Source organism: Phyllostomus hastatus, unplaced genomic scaffold, assembly GCF_019186645.2.
Source record: "Phyllostomus hastatus isolate PE091 unplaced genomic scaffold, TTU_PhHast_1.1 phas_contig_30, whole genome shotgun sequence".
NCBI lineage: Eukaryota > Metazoa > Chordata > Mammalia > Chiroptera > Phyllostomidae > Phyllostomus > Phyllostomus hastatus.
In genome coordinates, this window is record NW_025333841.1 from 9,541,552 (window position 1) to 9,561,304 (window position 19,753).

At 38.7% G+C, this 19,753-nt stretch overlaps 1 protein-coding gene across 1 annotated transcript in view; it reads right to left on the bottom strand.

Moving 5' to 3' along the window:
* SLC9A6 (solute carrier family 9 member A6) overlaps positions 1–15,485 on the bottom strand; it is a 54,388-nt gene extending 38,903 nt beyond the window's left edge. The window contains exons 1-6 of the mRNA XM_045839394.1: positions 15,112–15,485; positions 5,765–5,964; positions 4,323–4,400; positions 3,963–4,039; positions 3,545–3,657; positions 1,232–1,337 (exon numbers count right to left, since the gene is read on the bottom strand). Of these exons, the coding sequence (XP_045695350.1) occupies positions 1,232–1,337; positions 3,545–3,657; positions 3,963–4,039; positions 4,323–4,400; positions 5,765–5,964; positions 15,112–15,445 (908 nt within the window). The 5' untranslated portion in view covers positions 15,446–15,485. The remainder of the gene's footprint in view (positions 1–1,231; positions 1,338–3,544; positions 3,658–3,962; positions 4,040–4,322; positions 4,401–5,764; positions 5,965–15,111) is intronic.
* Positions 15,486–19,753: the final 4,268 nt, after the last annotated feature.

Here is a 19,753-nt window from a genome sequence, read left to right on the forward strand (position 1 = left end):
ATGAGTGGGTAAAACAACTATGGGACATTTACACAATGGGATACTACTCGGCCATAAAAAAGAAGAAAGTTTTACCTTTTGCAACAGCATGGATGGACCTGGAGAACATTATGCTAAGTGAAATAAGCTGATCAGAGAAAGACAAACACCATATAATTTCATACATATATGCAATCTAAAGAACAAACTGAACTAACAAGGAAAATGGGGACAGACTCATAGATGGAGAGCAGGATGACAGGTGGCAGGGAGGAGACGCGGGTAGGGATTGAGGAAAAAGGAAAAAAGACTCATGGACATGGACAACAGTGTGGACACTGCTGCGGAAGGGGGGTATAAGGGGACTAAATGGTAATGGAAAAATACAATAAAGATTAAATAAAAAAATAAATAAAATAAAACTGACGATGAAAGAAATAAGAAATGAAGAGTCCATTAAGAATGTGGGAGGTGGGTGGGCAGGGGAGAGGAAACTAACAGGGAAAAATGGGAACAACTGTGATTGAACATCAATAAAAAAATAAAGAAAAATTAGGACACATAAGAAACTAATAAAAATGGTAAACTATAAGGAGCTAGGGGAACAGATGGGTGAGGACAGGAATAAGAATCTGACTTTTTGATATTCACCTTTCTATATAGCAGGGGCGTCAAACTCATTTTCACATGGGGCTGCACCAGCCTCGCTGTTGCTTTCAAAGGGCCGAAATAATTTTAGGACTGTATAATCATAACTACTCCTTAGTTGTTAAGGAGTTGGAATTACATTCAGCCCTTTGAAGGCAACCACAAGGCTAATGTGGCCCCCGGTGAAAATGAGTTTGACATCCCTGCTATACGGTTTTGATTTTTTATAAATATATGATCTATCTCAAAAATTTACTCTAATTTGAAAAATGTTTATGTTATAATGATAAAACAGCATATAAAATTATACATATATAATAATCACAACTATGTAAAAATACACATAGAAACAAGTATAAAAGAAATGTCCACAGAATGCTCACAGTAATTGTCTTTAGGTGTTAGGAGAACATATTTTTTTTTTGTCCTTTTTCAGCCCTGCATTTTTCCATGTGATCTATAAGTATGCATTTCTTCAAGAGGAAAAGAATGCCTATTCTTTCAAATGTTTCCATTCATAACACACTTTATTCAATAAGTGACTTTTGGTTCCTAGTACCCTAACATTCAATATACAGAATATAAAAAGAAAACAAACACTTACGAAGACAGCACTATGGCAACAGCATCATTGAGGACACTTTCACCAAAAAGAAGTGCATAGAGTTCAACATCAACTTGAAGCTCGTGGAATATGGCAAGAACAGTCACTAGCAAGCAGAAAGAGTCAGAGGAATATTTAGACATTACCAGTATCACATATTCCCCACCACAGATGATTATAATCAATATTTAGAAATTCATTTCTTTGTCTTAGAATTCAATTTTAATAAACATTCTTTTACCATATTAAAGAATCAGTAATTTTATGTCAATGTTTTTCTTTTTCCTAAATGTATACCTGCAATGTCTCCTTTCCCTCTTACAAACAGCTGAAAATAACCTTGGAAGACTGGCTTGGCCTACATTCCTCATGCAAATGCTAATGTTGTCTTGTATATTTCTTTTCTAGAAGGAATATATTCAGAATTTCTTATAGACAAGGTGATCATTAATCTTTGAAGAAGAATATTATGGAAAGCATTTCCTGCTGCAAACTTCATTTTTCCCTTGGAGCCTTACAACTCACTTCTATTTGACTTGTAAATTCCAAGCACTGGCTTAGCAAAGAGAGTAGGAAATGAAAATGCAAGTTTGCTTTTTGACCAGAATTACAGCTGCTATGTTTAACTTAATAAGAAACCAACCTTCATGTTATTACAGCTTGAGAAGATAAAAAACCTTCTTTTAGGAAACAATTACATGAAAACTCTTATAAAATCAAATAAAACTGAAGTTGCTTTGCAACTTTAATTGCTGAGTCACATACAGCTCACTCATTAAACCCAAGCAGACATGAAAGATGATTATAACCGGAGATAGGAGAGCCTCTTCAAATGCCAATCAACCCCACCCCCCAGGAAACTTGCATTTAAAATATATAGTTTCTACTACAAAGTATTCCATCTGGAGTATACTGATCCTAAGGTTTACCAAAAAGGAGAGAGGGAGGGCAGGAGCAACACTGCAGGATTTTAAAAAACAGAACCTTATATCAAGTAAACAATTATAAAATAAAAGATTTATTACAGGGGCATATGCCTTTATATTCAGAATACATACAACTGCCCAACTTTACACAAGGAAAAGGGCCACTCAGGCAATACCCCGCAAAAACAAAACCAGAAGGTTGAAGCAATGTAGCTAGTGCTATTGACTTAAATTTCTCATAGGCTTGAAAAAGCCGAGGACCGTTCTTCTAGTGAGGACACAGAAACAGGGAGCACTGGCTCCTTGCAAAAGCCATCCTATCTCTTTGTCTTGATAATGGAAGCAGTTACAAATAATGAGACAGTTTTGATGTAATTTAAGGGAGCAATTTGAGTTTCTATTTAAAAAAACGCTCAACGACACAAATGTATCTCTAAAATGTCTTCTTCTCTTTTAAAATAATTTCTTACAGGATACATGAAAATGTTATTTCCTACTTCCTATAATGCCCTGTGTTATCAGGGTTAACCCGAAAGTCCAGAGATAACCTCAGGATCCTACCTTTAATTGTGCTGGATGGCAGTAAGAAGGTGATTAACATACAAGGTCAAAGGGTACAACAGGACAAACCTCTACCAAGGTCCTAATGTCTAATAAAAGAAAACTTGCATCCTTAGTTAAAAAACTGCAATCTATGTTCCTATCCCTATCTCTTCAGCCTATACATTCTCTAAATGCCTAGTATGTAGCTATTAAGCCCACCAACACTATATTTGGAAAACTATGACCTGACTCTGTATGATTACATTCATTCCTCAGCTGTGCTAATATCAAAACTATTTTATAATTATATGGCCAGTTTTATAAAAACCCTTAAATGTATGTTGAAGCCCACCAATGTCCCAAAATCACATCTGTAGTAGTACAACTGCCTTCTAACAATCATTTAAAAACTTCTTTTATTACTCTTAAATGCAGATGGCTGAATGCAAACAGAAGCTTTTTAGGGAACTGGTTTTCTAGAAGCTTGAAAGGAAGTATGTAATTTATTACCCATTTTATTTAATCTAGTTCATCTCCTATACATAATCACTAGGAATAGAGGCCAACCTAGAAACCTGAAGAAAATACCTTATAGTCCGTGTCCAAACAGCATCAGATTATTGGACCAGTAACAGGCAAATGTAATAAAGTAAAAGGGGAAAAATGTGTGCATAAGCCAAAAGAAACCATGAATTTTGTTTTTTTCCTCCAGAATTGGAAAGTATAGTACTATGGGAAGTACCTGATCATGAATTCTGCACCTCAAAGGAAGAATTACCCACACGGGCTTTGCCAGCAACACTGTTCCTTAAGTACTCAAGCTCTTCTCTCATGTAAAACATACCTGGATCTGTTGCTGATACAATGGCACCAAACAGCAGGCAGTCTGTAAAGTAAAAATCTCCCGCAAGTTGTCCGGTTACTTTCATCAGTGTTACACAGCCATACATTATTGACCTGTTCAAAACATATTTCTACTTTAGAAAAAACATCAACTTGTTAAAGAAGTTAGAATATAGTAAGAATAAGAAGATGGGTCTACTGTAGTACTTTGTGACCAATCCGAAAGTTAATTCAGGCCATTTAAATATGGTAACACCTTGACCTTGAGAAAAACTATGACAACTTATCTACATGAACACACTTTACTGAAAAAAAGTCCTTGGACACATTCAGAAATACAATATTGCATAAAGCAAATAGGTGTTATTTTTAAATTATCATTTGAAAGCTGAAAAATGTTTTAAGCTTCAAGTACTTACCCAATTACGAAACAAGAAATTGCTGTTCCAAGAAAAGCATATGCTAGAATAGACCCAAGGTTTCGAAAGAAATGTCTCTGACAAAAGAAAAGGTTACACTGTGTTAGAATACTTAACAACTAATTGGAAAAGAAAATGTTTTCTATTCTACTGTGCTGTGCTAACATTAAAGGCATCATTCATTAAAGGAAATAAGAGAAAAAATTTTTATACAGGCATAAACTTCAGCATCTAAAAAGGGTAAGGAGAGGAGAAAGAAGGGGAAACCTGGGAAGAACTGCCTGTTTCAGAAGTGTCAAAGATGACAAAGCCCATGGAGTTTAAGGTTGTTCAAAGTATATAAAATACAAAAGCACTTACTCTTTTCAGACTATATCCTGCATAAAATATGATAGGAGGAAGTAATATGTTGAAAAATACTTCAGGATCAAAAGTAACCTGTTAAAATAAAGAGTTCTTTTAGATGAATTCTCTTAGAAGACTTCATACTGCATTATCACACTATCAAAAGGAAAAAAGAAATGTTAAACAGGCAAAAGGCAAGAATCTTACTGCAGTAACTGAAAATTTTTTCATATAGGATATATGTTGTTTTACTTCTCAACCAAATGACAAGGACGTAGATTTGTAACAACCAGTTAAGCTAGATCTGTGAAGTGTGTTAAAATACTATATTCAAAACCTTAAAAATAGGAGAAAGCATGAACCTATCTTTGCTTTAAATAACCGAGATTCAAAACTGGTAACAAAATGTGGGGGTACAGCATTATGGTTGGCAAGCGGAAACAGACTTCTTGCCTAGTAATGTCAGTAAAGGTTTGTATCATAAAATTATGGTAAAAAGTTTCTGCACGACACATCTCTAGTCCTGACAGTCCTTTTCTTTTAATACTTATTCCCTGGAATAATACAGACGCCCCCTTCTGTTCATAAGGCTATCGTAGGATTCAACATAAACAAAAAGCATCTACACATATACCCATGCTACAAGTTTGTTTATTAGAACTTTTAAAGAACTGGAGTTTTCCACAGGTGGAAAAAAATTCTTGGTGCAAAATAAACTTAAAGTTCATATAACATTTTACAAAGCATTCAAGATAATCAGGAACACAGTCAAGTAGTTACAAAAGCCAAGTCCTGCCAACATGGAAGACAGAAGTGCAGGCAAAGGGCCAATGGTGGGCGGAAACAAAGAGACCCTGAGTAGCTTCAGGAATAGAAACTATGAGGGTAACAGGAGAAAGCAGTTTCAAGAATGTCTGGGAGCCAGTAAGACTGCAACCCAACCTCCTACATAAAGCTTTATGTACAGCATGGTACAATAACTGATACTTAGACCGAGGCCCCTGAAGTTGTGCCAGATTACGAACCAAAGAAAGATTAAACTGTCCTCAGTATAGAATACCATAAAGGCAAGAAAGAATTCAAACAGATATTAAGAGAGTATTTTAGGTATTGTCAACTTAATGTGCTGAAATACTGTAAACTCTAAGGACCATCTGCAAATTGAAAGAAATGCTTATAAATTCTGCTTAACTCAATACTGGTCACCATTTATTACAACTGCAAACATCTGAGTAAAACAACAAAGGTTATAGTACCCAACCTCAATCAGAAAATGAGATGTACAGACATGTTCATTACTCTGCATTACATTATATTCCTTGAAGCTTTACTCCATTTTAAAAGACTAATTATTTTAAATATCATTAAAAACTCATTATGTATTTTTCTCTCGAATTACTTGGCTCCTACTTGGACAATTTTTAAAAAGTCAAAATTCCCTTTAACCAGGAACTTACCTTTCTAAGCATTTCGTTGTCTTGAACATTATTGAGTTCATGTGAACTAATTTCTCCTTTCAGTGTATACTCATAAAATTTTCCGCTAACATTTACCAATAAGGTAGTGGGGCTTGACTGCACTTCACAACTCAGGGTCACATTATTCACATCACTTGGAACATGAATTCCATATCGAAGCACAAGGCCCACAAAAAGACCTGGAATAATAAAAGAACAACATTAGCTCTTCTTTCAGACAGAGACTACTGCTTCTGTATCTTACACACATCTTTGAATTGATAACAGAAAATCTCTTATGATAGTCCCCTGTGGTTCAAAACCAATTTTTACATTGAATGCAGTTACATCTTGAAGTATTACTAAATTCACAAATCTAAGAGTCCAATATTCATATAATATAGTGAGACAGGAGGCGAAAATATTCCCTAGGGTAATAGCACAAATCATTGCATTTCTAGATTAAGATATGAACGAGTGACGAGGAAGGTAACAAAATGAGAAAATACCTTCAAATCATCTGACACAGAATATGCTCCAAGGTATCCCAACCTGACAATGTAATCATGTTAGAAATGTGTTTACCACCTCCATTCATCAATTCACAAGACTGTTAAACACACACATATCTCAAGTTACTCCTAAAGCACACAGCTGGCTAAATAATACATACTTAACAAATTAGAAAGTCAATATTTGTAGATTGTTTGAGTTCTATTAAAAGGTTGGATTTTAATTTTAAATGATAGGCTTCAGATCAAAACACAGAATAAAATCTCAACTCAGGCATTATGATAGCAACATCCTGCTAGAATTTTACCTGGATTATCATACTGATATTCAAATATGCACAATGTTCTAGGTACTATAAACCTATATTGATCCAACTGTTTAATAACAGATTTATTGAGATATAATTCACAAACCATAAAGTTTACCCTTTTAAACTGTACAGTTTGGTGGCTTTTACTATATTCACAAAGTTGTATACTGACCATTACTATCTAATTCAAAAATATAATCATTGCTCCAAAAAGAAACCCCATATGTATTAGAAGTCACTCTATTTCCCTAGCAATCACTAATCTATTTTCTCTCTATATAGATTTGCCTATTCTGAACATTTCAAATAAATAGAATCCTACAATGAGTGACCTTTTATCTGACTTCTTTCACTTAACATAATGTTTTCAAGATTCATCTACACTGTAGCATGAATCAGAACTTAATTCCTTTTTATGGTCAAATAATATTCCATTATATATTGGGTTAGCCAAAAAGTCTGTATGGGTTTTTTTTTTTTTGTAAAATAAGACACATTTTTCATTTTCACCAATAACTTTATTGATTTGGATATTTTGAGTATGTTGGCTACCTCCTACTATTGGCTTCTAGTGGGTAGAGGCCAGGGGCAGGGGCTGCTAAACATCTTCCAGTGCATAAGACAGCCCCCAGCAAAGAATTATTTGGCCAAAATGTCAATAGCACTAAGAAACTTCACACATCACGTTTGGCACATTCGATCAGCCACAGCACCTTCTCCATACACTGCACAAATCTTTTTTTTGCATTTCAGTTGTATTTTTACCTTTCTTGAAATAATAAAGCATAATATGCTGAGAATGTTATGTATCTTCTTCCATCATCCACATTAAAATGGCGGCACAAAAATTCGCCAATTTTGATGAGTTTTTTTAATGCATGCTGATATGACAGTCGCCACAATACAATCTAACAAAATTGTTTTAAATGAAGTGAAAAACAACCAAGCATATTAGAGCCGTTATGGGAAAAATCAGAGGTATATACCTCAATTGCAAATTAAACTTCTAGAACTTTAACTCCAAGATGCACAGTATGCCCCTATTAGTTACATTTTACCTTCCTGTCTCATTTCACTCTAACCAGCCAGCCATTCTTTTGAGATATATATATATATATATATATATATATATATATATATATATATATATATATCTGAATTGAGTACTATGCTAAGTAGGCCCCCAGGGTTTACAGATGAAAACAAGGTCCCTCCTCCAAGTAGCTCTTAGTCTAGTTAGCAAAAGCAGACTGAATAAAAACTTATAATAAAATATATACATATACGGATGTTATAAAAACAGAAAAGAGATACCTAAACAAGCCTGAGGGAGTAGAACATCAGGGAAGTCTTTCCAGAGGTGTCACCTAAGCAGTTAATAAAGTAAACAGGAAAGTTTCGCAAGTAGGCAGAATAGTAAGTAGTATGTATGCAGTCAAGGAAGAGTGAGAGGACACAGACCATTCAGGGAATCACATGCAGTTCACCACGGCTGGGGTATTAAGGGACAAGAGTTGAGGTGTGAAAGATCAGCAGAAGGTGAGTCATAAAAGACCTTAAATGTTGAAGAAGGGAGTTTGAATTTATCCTGAAAGCAGAAAGTCATAGAAGGCTTATAAACAGGGGCTTGACATCAGAATTCTATTTTAGAAAGAATGGTCTAAACCACAGAGGGTCAGAGAGGCTGGAGAGAAGGCCACTGCCATCATTCAGGCACTAAGAGGTTAGGCCCTGTTATAAGAGCATACAGATAGGGAGATTTTTAGAAAAGTATTATCTTTCAGGAAGATTTGGTAACTGAGTGGACTGGACATAAGGGAGATGGAAGACTAAGAACAGCCTGGACTGACCTGCCAACTAGGTGCAAGCTGGCCTGAGGAGCCAGGCGGATAGCAGGGCCATTCAGTGGGACAGGGAACAGATTTACAGGGGAAACGTGCAGTGCAGTGTTACACGCGTTGAGTTTGATGTACCTGTGATATATGCACAGTTGAGTATATGGGATCTGGAGCTCAAGGAAGGGGGAGGGGTGTCTCAACTGGAGATACACACTTGGCAGCCATGAGATGACTGAGTCAGGTGCAGACGAAATCACCTGGGGGGCACATAAAATGGAAAGAGGACTATGGATAGAAGCCTGGGGTTTTATCCAAAGATTTAATATCCAACAGTAAAAGGCTGGTAGAGGAGGAGTTGATGAAATAATCTAAAAAGGAAAACCCAGCGGAGTAGAAGGAAGTAGGAAGACTGCTTCCTAGAGAGAAGGAAGTGAGAAAACTGCAAATGCTACAGCAAAGTCAAGGAAGACAGGCATTAAAAAGTGTCCACAGGGGTTGGCAGTAAGGAGGTCAGAGGCGACCCTGGTAAACACAGTTGCAGTGGAGCAGAGCAGACAGAAGCCACTCTAGCATGGGAAGTGATGAAGCAGAAATAGGAGTTCTAAGGGCAGTAGTTGGTTGGGAAGGGGAAGAAATGAGGATGAGGGATCTTCTAGTCAACTTAAGAGCCACCCATTTTTGTAGGTGAGCAGCAATGGTTAAATGATGATCAGTACAATGACATCGGCTTAAAAAAAATCTAACAAAGGTTCAGCCTTAAAATAAGTGAAAGATACACCTTAAAAATATCTCACCTACAAAAAACAAAATTAAAAACTGACAACTGGGTATCCGCTGTGTTTGATAAATAAACATAACTTGGTAGACAAAAGGCAATTCTGCCTATATGATATAGTAATAGCTTTTTTTTCTACTACCCCACAAGAGCTCTTAAGAGGCTCAGTAAAAGTTGTCCCTTTATATATGTGCATAAGTCATGCTACAACACTATAAACACTAATAACAGCTGCAGAAATTTTTCCCATGTTCTCAAGCCTGACTCTGTGAGGAAAAGTACCCAATGCTGAAACGTCACTGGGTGCCCTGAGGAAAGCTCAGCCCTTGGAAAAATCTGAGACATAAACCTTGGCAGGTAAAACATCAGCAAGGAGAATAATTACTTAGCTTGGGGAAAAAAAAATCAAGATCCTTTCATTACAGCATCAGACATCTAAAAAGTTGGAATTTTTTTTTTTGGAATAAAGTTGACAGATCAAGTTAATTTGGGTTCTGTGAAAGGTCAAATCCTCATCATGGAGTTAAAGCAATTCTCAGTAAAGAGAACCTACACAAACAGAGTGCTTTGTTAAGGGGACAAGGCAGAAACTTCTAGCCTCCTACACAGGCAGAGGCACAAAAATTATTAATATCATGAAATGTAAAATGAGCACTAACAGTCAACAAAGAATATAATCTCCACAAGATAGCTTTCACAAAACAGAGAGGCCCCACCCTTTTTATACATTCCTGACCCTCTTATGCTAGAAACTCTCCCAGGGATAAAGAATCCAGTATCACCCAAAGGCTCCGCCACTGTATGAGGCACAGTCAGTGGAAATGGGTTTTCTACTGGATTCCAGCCCGTTCTTTCGGCTTATGAAACTACAAGCCTCTGCTAGTCAAAAATAGGGAAGGTACATCACTGGGGTATTAAGTGTGGCCAAAATTGATAAAATTTGCACATATTAAAAAGTATATGTATCTATATATTTGTGTGTATATATATAATATTTATCTAATTCATGAGAATGCTGTTAGATTCTGTCTTAAAAGTTCATTGAAATTCAAGACAGGTAAAACAGTCAAGGCTTTTGCTGACCTCTGGTTAGTTTTACATGTGTTTATTCCTCTATTTGTCTCCTTCAGGTACTCCAAACTTTATCTTCCTCAAGTCCTCAATCTCACTGCCTCTATCCTGAGCAGCTGGAGGCCATTCAATATAAGCTGCCTCAAGTCCAAGCCTTTCCATCTCAATTTGAGCTCATCTCTCTTGAGCTCCCTCTTGGGAAAGATCAACCCCTTTTCCAAGAAAACCCTTTCACCTGGGACCTTGAGCCAATACCATCTGAACTGTCACTGCAAATATCAGTACATGTGCTGCCAAAGTGTGTGCTGTCACTGCAAATATCATTTGATACTCATAACCTTATGAAAGACATACTATTATAAATCTCTCGGTCATTATTTGCTTATCTATAAAATAGGGATAAATGACTTGCCCGAAATTATTTAGCATTAAATGACAAAGACAGAAAACCCAGAAATCTGGGTTTTCTCTTTCTAAAGGCACTATAATTTTCTAACCATCTCCCCACTCTCACATCAGCACTAACTTCTCCAGTGGTTTAGGTCTCCATTCTCTCATAGCCCTCCCTCACAATCCACCTCCAAATCCCCTATAAGTTTAGCCCTGGCTGGGTAACTCAGTTGGTTAGAGTATCCTCCCAATACACCAAGGTTGTGAGTTTGATTCTCAGTCAGGGCACATACAAGAGTCAACTAATGAATGCATAAATAAGGGGAACAACAAATTGATGTCTATGTCTCTGTCTCTGTCTCTGTCTCTGTCTCTGTCTCTGTCTCTCTCTCTCCCCCTCCCTCCCTTCCTGTCTCTCTAAAATCAATAAATAAAAAATTTTAAAAACCCTACAACTTTAAGTATTATTTCCCTACATATTTTTATCTCATGAAATTTACTACAGTATGGTGTAGGAGTAAAAGCAAAAGTTTGGAATCAGAAAGATGTATGAATTCTGGTTCCATCAAGTTCTAGTCTGTGACCACAAGGTAAATAATCTCTCAGTTAAGCTGAGTTTCCTCAAATGTAGTTGATCACAATACTAATCTGTTTTGTCTTCACAGTTATGTTTTACTGTTTTGACAGGAGGCAATGTGGCTAGGGACTAAGAATGATGCTTTTTGAGCCAGACTGATGGGGTTTGAATCCTGGCTCAATACTTACAAGTTCTATGACTTCAGACAGGTCATTTATCCTTTCTGTGCCCCAATTTCCTCATCTGTAAAATGGGGAAGATAGTACCTATCTCACAGGGTTGTTATGAGGTGTGAATGAAGTGATACTCGGACAGCATCGAGCAGTGTCTAACACATTGTAATGTTCAATAAACATTATCTATTAAGTTACTAGATTATAAGTGCTTTGTGGCTTACAATCTAGTAAATGCTAGGAATAATGAAAAATCTAAGAATAATGACTCACATCTGTATTTCCAAAAACTCGCTCATGCATCAAAAGCACTTAATAAAGTTATTAATCACACTAATTAAGCATAGGACTGTGGATGCTGTAAGTTTAAGGCAAAACAAATTCTTCCCTGTCTTGCTTTTCATACCATCTGTAAGTGCACTGCAGTGAGTGAGCCCTTCTCAGACCCAACTGACTACCCTGATAATTTTCATTTCCTTCATCTCACTTTTAAGCTTTTTAAGCAAACTAGCCCCATCAACAAAATACTTAGGTGCTTTGACATGGTAGGAACTAACCACATTGTCAATTTAATATTTTTTACCCTTGCTTTTCAAAAAGGTAAAGGAGACACTTATATTAAAAAGCATCCCCCAGGATTTATGTAGCTAAATGAACATCACAGAAATAAAATCATCAGTGGGCTGAATCTTAGAGGTCTGGACATTCCCAGAGTAAGAAGCCTTTTCACCTGAAAGTCAAGCTGAAAAATAAAGGTCTTAAAATCATATATTATAATAATAGCCAGGGTAGTATAAGAGTCATAAGAAAAATAAATGGCAGGCAGTGATTGGGATTAGAAAATGTCAATTTCCATGGCATTGAAACTACTTTGACTCAATGTCATCTATTCTCACACTGGACCTAGGAGTTAAGAGGCTGTTCGTCCATAGCCCCCACTGCCCCTACTAAGAAAATGGGACAGGCTAATGAATGCCAAGTTGTGACAAATCAACCACTCTTCCACTTTATATTCCACAAGAGATACTCTGTTTTTCCTTCACAAAATGCTAACACTAAGGTAGTTATTATTTTTTATTAACTTAGAAACATCAGAAAATACAATTCGTAATCCTACTTTTCAACTTCAACTGAAGAAGTAGGTGAGGTTAATGATATCAACTGCCAAAGAGCAAATATGTTCAGGGCAATTCTAAGTCTCTATTTGATTTTTTTTTAAATTAATGTTTGTGCCCTGGCTGGTGTGCTTGGTGGATTGAGCGCAAGCCTGTGAGCCAAAGGGTAGCCAGTATGATTCCCAGTTGGGGCACATGCCTGGCCAGTTGCAGGCCAGATCCCCAGTAGGGGGCATGTGAGAGGCAACCACACATTGATGTTTCACTCCCTCTCTTTCTCCCTTCTCTACTCTCTCTCTAAAAATAAATAAAATTTTAAAAAAATAACATTTGCCTCTTAACTTATAAGACTGAGCAATTAGAAGAACTGTTCCAAGCCTAACCTGAGAAAATGCAGTTACAATAGCAATATTCATAGTATCACAGCTATCATTTATTGAGTATTTACTTAGGAGTCAGGTACTAAGCTAAAAACATTTCTTCATCACAATAACCCTACTATCATTGTTCCCAATTTATAGATGATTATGTAGGAGGTCAAGGGGCTTGCCTAAGATCACACAGAGCTATTGGAACAGTGAGACAGGAACCCAAGCCTGACTCTAAAGCAGGGGTTGGCAAACTATGGTGATGGTCTGATTTTATATGGCTCAAGAGCTAAGAACAATTTTTATGTTCTTAAAGGTTTGTCCAAAGAAAAGACAAAGCAAAGAAGAATGTGCAACAGAGACACAGAGACCTATGTGACCCACAGAGTTGACAATACTTACTATCTGGCCCTTTACAGAAAAGAAATTTGCAGACCTCTGGTCTAAAGCCTTGCACCTTTAACCCGTATGTCATACTATCTCTCACTACAGCAAAGAGGTTTCTGTGATAGGTTCCTTACGTTAACACCATAATACTCATTTGGCATTTAACAGAATGTAAGATGCGATTATTTTCTTTATATGACCTGTCTACCTAAGAAGACTAAGTTCCTTGGAGGCAGAGATCTTATATCTATTTGTATTTTCTGTGCATAAAACATAGTAGGCTCATTAGGAAACATTTGTTGAGGATGGTAGGTAAATCACACACACTGTTTTCCGTAGAAATTACATAGAGATGCACATAGCTACCCAGCCAATTTAGCTTAAGGGGTGCTACAAATAAAATGCAAAAAAATATGAAATATGAAAACCATCTAAGATGTCTAAACATTAAGAATCCTAGGGAGAAGAGATATTTTGCACACCAGCTCAGAATTGTATTGCCTTACAAATGAAAAATAAGCCTGAGTTCACGCACAGTCCTGATGCACACAACTATCTTTCCTTGCTACCCTGGAGATGCACATTCCAGAAGTCTGTATTTTCTGGAAAAGGGGGGGGGTGCGTGGGGAAATATCTTTCTGTGCCAAGGCTTTTTCCACCTATCTGCAAGTCTGAGAAACAAAGCTCAACAAGCTCATCAGTTTAAGCCTGTTCCAAATGAAGATAATCTTCACCCATGTACTGCACAGAAAGAACTGTTTGTCCTCCAGAATCTCTTCAGCCATATCCACACTCACAGGCATTTTAGATTAAGATAGTCAGCAGTATGTATTTTTTCCTCTTATGACACCCCAGCACAGGCCAAAATGCTTCTGAGCTCATGGTTTTATTTGCCCAGCTCCCCTTATGACCCAAAATTATAAGTAAATAAATAAATAACCTAAAAAAATACCCTATACCAAGACACAAGAACTGAAGCCATTTACTCAATGATCTGTCAATAACCGTGTGCCACCAGCAAGTCATAGTGCATATGTGTGGTGTTCCTAATTACTGCTTGGCTGAACCGTCCTTATCATTGTATAGTACAACACACTGCTGGAAGATACTTTAACTCTTCCTTTTCCTCTCCTCGGTACGCTTGAATTGGAAGGGTCAACCATATGTATATGCATATCAGATTTTACAAACATGGCACAATACACCAGAACGTCATTAACAATGCCTAAGCCTTTTCCTTAGCTTCTTTCACGTTCGGGTTTTTCCTTAGGCTACACGGGAGTAAGGTCTTCATTCTCCACCACGAAAGGACAGGGCATAGCAAAAAATGGGTGATGGGTAAAGGTGGACTCTGGCTCCAAAAGAACACCAGGTTCTGAGCAGGAGAGATACTACTGCAGCTTAAATGGACCCTAAACAAACTGACACCCCTGAGAAATAGATCGCTATGCTGTCTTCCCTTCCCCCCGTCTTCAGCCCAATCCGAGACACCGCACCCACTCCCTTTCCGTCCTCAGTCCAGGGTCCCAAGCTTGGAAGGCAGAGGGGTGCAGAAGGAAAAGGGGGTGGGGTCAGAGGGGAAAAAGGTGTGGACAGGCAGAAGAAAGGCCGGTGAGAGGAAGGCAAAATGGGGTACGAGGCTGAGGTGGACATGGGATGAGGCAGAGAAACAGGGAGAGTAGCAGAAAGAAGGGAGGCGAAGAAGAGGCACAAAATGAAAGGATCAGAAGAACTCAAGGTAGGCCTGGCAAAGCCAGGAGAGGAGACCAAGCAGCCTGCAGGCAGAGGAAGGGGGAGCGCCAGAGTCGGACGTGGGGGTGAGGCACTTGCCATAAATCATAGCCAGGCCGGTTTCGTGAAGGAAGCGGGCCCGGCGGTGCTTGAACAGCCAGATGGTAAGAATGGTGAGGGTGAGCAGCAAGATGAAGATGAGCAGATTGGCGCTGTCCTGCCGGTGACTCTCCTCTGCTTGCTTCTCGGACACGATCTCCTCGTCCATGGCTCTCGTTGCACCGCCAGCGCCGTCCGAAGCCCCGGCCCAGCCAAAGACGCCCACTGCAAGGAGCAACCAGAGCGGCCGCCTGAGCCTGTGGGCTCGGGGTCCACCGCCGCCGCCGCCAGTGCCGCGGCGGAGGGTCGACCTCAGCCAGCCGCGCGGAGCCATGATTCCCCCCCGCCCCCTACCCCGCTCTTCACCCGGCACCGCCCGCGGTCGGACCACGCCCCTAGGGCTCACGGGGAAGGAGGCGGGGCACCGGAGAAGCCGGTGGAGTGCGCGCGCCTCCGCTGCCGCCACCGCCCCGCCCGCTCTTAAAGGGACCGCAACATTCACGGTTCTCTCTGCCTGGACCTTTTGCCCTTCTGTCCGGCTCCTCGCCGGCTCCTCCTAGCACCCGACACACACTACTAGGGCGCTGCCAGGAGTTGAAAGGCCGTCGAATCTAGCTTACTGCCTTCTGGAAAAGAAAACTCTACTCAGCATGATCAAGTAGCGGTAGATTGTCCTAGGCCTACTTTGATCCTATTCCTAGCGCTCTCAAGGGGACTCCATCTTTCATAACCCATCCAGTATTGTCCCCCAGTGTCTCTTAACAGGATAAGAAGTTGTCCCCTTGGGAGTGGCCTAAATCTCCATCTCTTTAATTTAAATCGGATTTTCCAGTTCTGTCCTCAATGGGGAAAAAACAACGTTGTAGTACCCCATAAAAGAATGAGCTCAAAGGCAAGGATTATGCGTGTGTATGTTTGGATTTCTTTACAGGTAAACACCTGGTATAATTCATCTCTAACATGGGAACCTGTAGGGAGAAACTCATCAATCTCTTAAAGAAGGTTAATGCGGTTCGTGCTCAAATTTACCCATGCTCCAAACAATCCCCTTCCTAACACAACAAATCCTTTGTGGTGTGGCCTGGCCTCTCCCTCTTGCCTTGCTCCTATTTCCTGCTGTCTTTTTTAAAAAATTAATTAAATTAATTTATTTATTTTTCAATTACATATACATTCAATATTATTTTGTATTACTTTCAAAAGTGGTTATGTTGATGGGAGAGACCTGGTTCTTCTTACTGACACCCGTAAAGAATGACAGATCAGCAAATCTATTAGCATACAATCAGAGTTTATTAGTGACCCATTCCCATGGAAGAGAATGGGACTAGCTAAGGTGGGGGTGTGAAAGGCATGGATAAGTTCAGGGCAAAGCAGGGCAGCAAAAGCAAGGGCAGATGAAGGCCAGGATGGCAAGTCCCCAGGTGGCCTGAGGCCAAGAGAGCCAAGAGAATGAGTCCTTTGTTCTGATGACTTATATAGTTGACGGGATGGGAGTAAAAAAGTTACATATTGAGTGTTGAGTAAATGTGGTAAACAGTTTTCCCAGGGGGACAGGACTACCCAAACTTAGGTATGTGTGGAGGTCTGTTAACCTGAATCCTTATCTTGCTCCAGACCCCATTTGTTCTTGTTATAAAACAGAAACGTGACAAAAGGCAGTTAATTAAAGTTGGGGCAGTTATCCAAAGTTATTCATGGGTAAATAACTTCTTTGGGCCTTGTGGACCTTCTCCTGCATTTCAGGCCTTGGGATGAAAGCACAGTTTCAAGGCCTTCTTTCCCAGATAGTGGAAATGCTACATAGAATTTCAAAGACTTCCCTCCTCCCATGCTTACATAGTTTTTCTTGTGATGTTGGAACACCTGGCAATATTACAGACCAGGCTCAGGACTGCCCAGTTAGTAGGTGAGACATATCTTCCCTCCTCTTCCCTGCCTTGGTTTGCTATTCTTTCTACTTAAGTGATAAAAGGGGTTTCCTGGCAACCAGGTTGCTGGACGCTGGCCAGTAACAGCAGTGCAGTGTCAGAGTTCTTCCTGTGCTGTCTCCTGCATCAATTAGACAATCATATACTTTACAAAGTGTTCCCCCAATATTTCCAGTGCCCACCTGGCATCATACATACTTATTATATGACCAACTATATTTTTTATGCTCTACTTTACATCCCCATGACTATTTCATAACTACCAATCTGTAATTTTCCATCTCTTTACTTTTTTCACGCAGGCCCCAAGACCCCCTCCCCTCTGGCAATCATCAGTTTGTTCTCTGATCTGAGTCTGTGTCTGTCTGGTTTGTTCATTTACATTGCTCTTTACATTCCACATACAAGTTAAATCTTATGGTATTTGTCTTTCACTGCCTGGCTTATTTAATTGCCCTAATACCCTCTAGATTCACCCATGCTTTTTCAAATGGTAAGATTTCATTTTTTATGGCCAAGTAATAGTCTACTGTATACATGTACCAATATTTTTTATCCGTTCTTCTATTGATGGGCACTTGGTTGCTTCCACAGTTTGGCTATTGCAAACAACACTGCAATGAACATGGGGTGCATATATTCTTTTGAATTAGAGTTTGGGGTAGTTCTTAGGATATATACCCAGGAGTGGAATCACTAGGCCATGAGGCAGTTCCATTTTTAATTTTTAGAGAAACTTCCATACTGTTTTCCATAGAGAGTTCACCAATCTGAATTCCCACCAGTGTACAAGTGCCTTTTCTCCACATCGTTGCCAGCATTTATTGTCTGTTGATTTATTAATGATACCATTCTGACAAGTGTGAGGTGATATCTGATTGTGGTTTTAATTTGCATTTCTCTCATGATTAGTGACATTGAACATCTTTGCATGCTTATTGACTGTCTGTATGTCCTTTTTGGAGAAGTGTCTATTCAGGTCCTTTGTGCATTTTTTATTGGATATTTGTGTTTTTGGTGTTGACTTCTATGAGTTTTTTATAAATTTTGGGTATGAACCCCTTATCAGATATAGCATTGGTAAATATGTTCTCCCATTCAGTGGGTTGTCTTGATCTTTTGTTGATGGTTTCTTTACTGTGCAAAAACTTTTTAGTTTGATGCAGTCCCGTTTGTTTATTTTTCTTTTATTTCCCTTGCCTGAGAAGATCTATCAGAAAAAAATATTACTAAGGGAAATGTTCAAGATTTTATGCCATGTCTTTTTCTGGGAGTTTTATGGTTTCAAGTCTTATTTGTAAATCTTTAATCCATGTTTTCCCAGTGGAAATCAATTTGTAATAACAAATTTATTTAAAAATTTCTTAAATGTGTCTGTTAGTATTATGCTATTATACTTCATATTCCATATATTCATTGTCTTTTACACATTCCCCTGCATCACTGGTGTTATGGAGCAGAGGAATTATTCTGGCGTAGGAGCCAGAAAACCTGAGTTCGAGCACTGGCTAGGAAAATCAGGTTAAGGTACTTTGGATGAATCTAATCCATAGGATTTCGTGAGTCTAGTGGAGGCACTAGTGGCATAATAGAAGAGAAAGCCCTTTTATAAACAGTGAACTACAAATGTGAGGGGTTTTCACTATCATACACAAGTAAGGAGGAGATTAAAACATCTTAAAGGCTCCTTCTCAGCTTTGACTGCTGCACTTCCCCCAGGTTTTATTTATTTTTTAAAGTATATTTTATTGATTGTGCTATTACAGTTTTCCCAATTTTCCCCCCTTTATTGTCCCTCTGCCCTGCACCCCCAACCCTCCATCATACCCCCTTAGTTCATGTCCATGGGTTGTACATATAAATTCTTCGAATTCTCTGTTTCCTATACCCTTCTTAACCTCTCATCATCTATTTTATGCCTACCAATTATGCTTCTTATTCCCTGTACCTTCCCCCCCCCACTCCTCCCTTCTCCCTCCCCACTGAAACCCCTCTCTGTGGTGTCCATTTCTCTGATTCTGTTCTGGTTCTAGTTGTTTGCTTAGCTTTTCTTTTCTGTTGTTTTTCTTTTTTAGGTTTAGTTGTTGATACTTGTGAGTTTGTTGTCATTTTACTGTTTATAGTTTTTGATCTTCTTCAATTTCTTAGATAAGTCCCTTTAACATTTCATATAGTAAGGGCTTGGTGATGATGAACTCCTTTAACTTGATCTTATCTGGGAAGCACTTGATCTGCCCTTCCATTCTAAATGAAAGCTTTGCTGGATAGAGTCATCTTGGATGTAGGTCCTTGCCTTTCATGACTTTGAATACTTCTTTCTAGCCCCTTCTTGCCTGAAAAGCTTCTTTTGAGAAATCAACTAACAGTCTTATGGGCACTTCTTTGTAGGTAACTGTCTTCTTTCCTCTTGCTGCTTTTAAGATTCTCTCTTTATCTTTAATCTTGGGTAACTTAATGATGATGTGCCTTGGCGTGTTCCTCTTTGGGTCCAACTTCTTTGGGACTCTCTGGGCTTCCTGGACTTCCTGGAAGTCTATTTCCTTCACCAGATTAGGGAAGTTTTCCTTCATTATTTGTTCATATAATTTTCAGTTTCTCGTTCTTCTTCTTTTTCTTGCACCCCTATAATTCAGATATTGGGATGTTTAATGTTGTCCCAGAAGTTCCTAAGCCTCTCTTCTTTTTTTTTTTTTGAATTCTTGGTTCTTCAT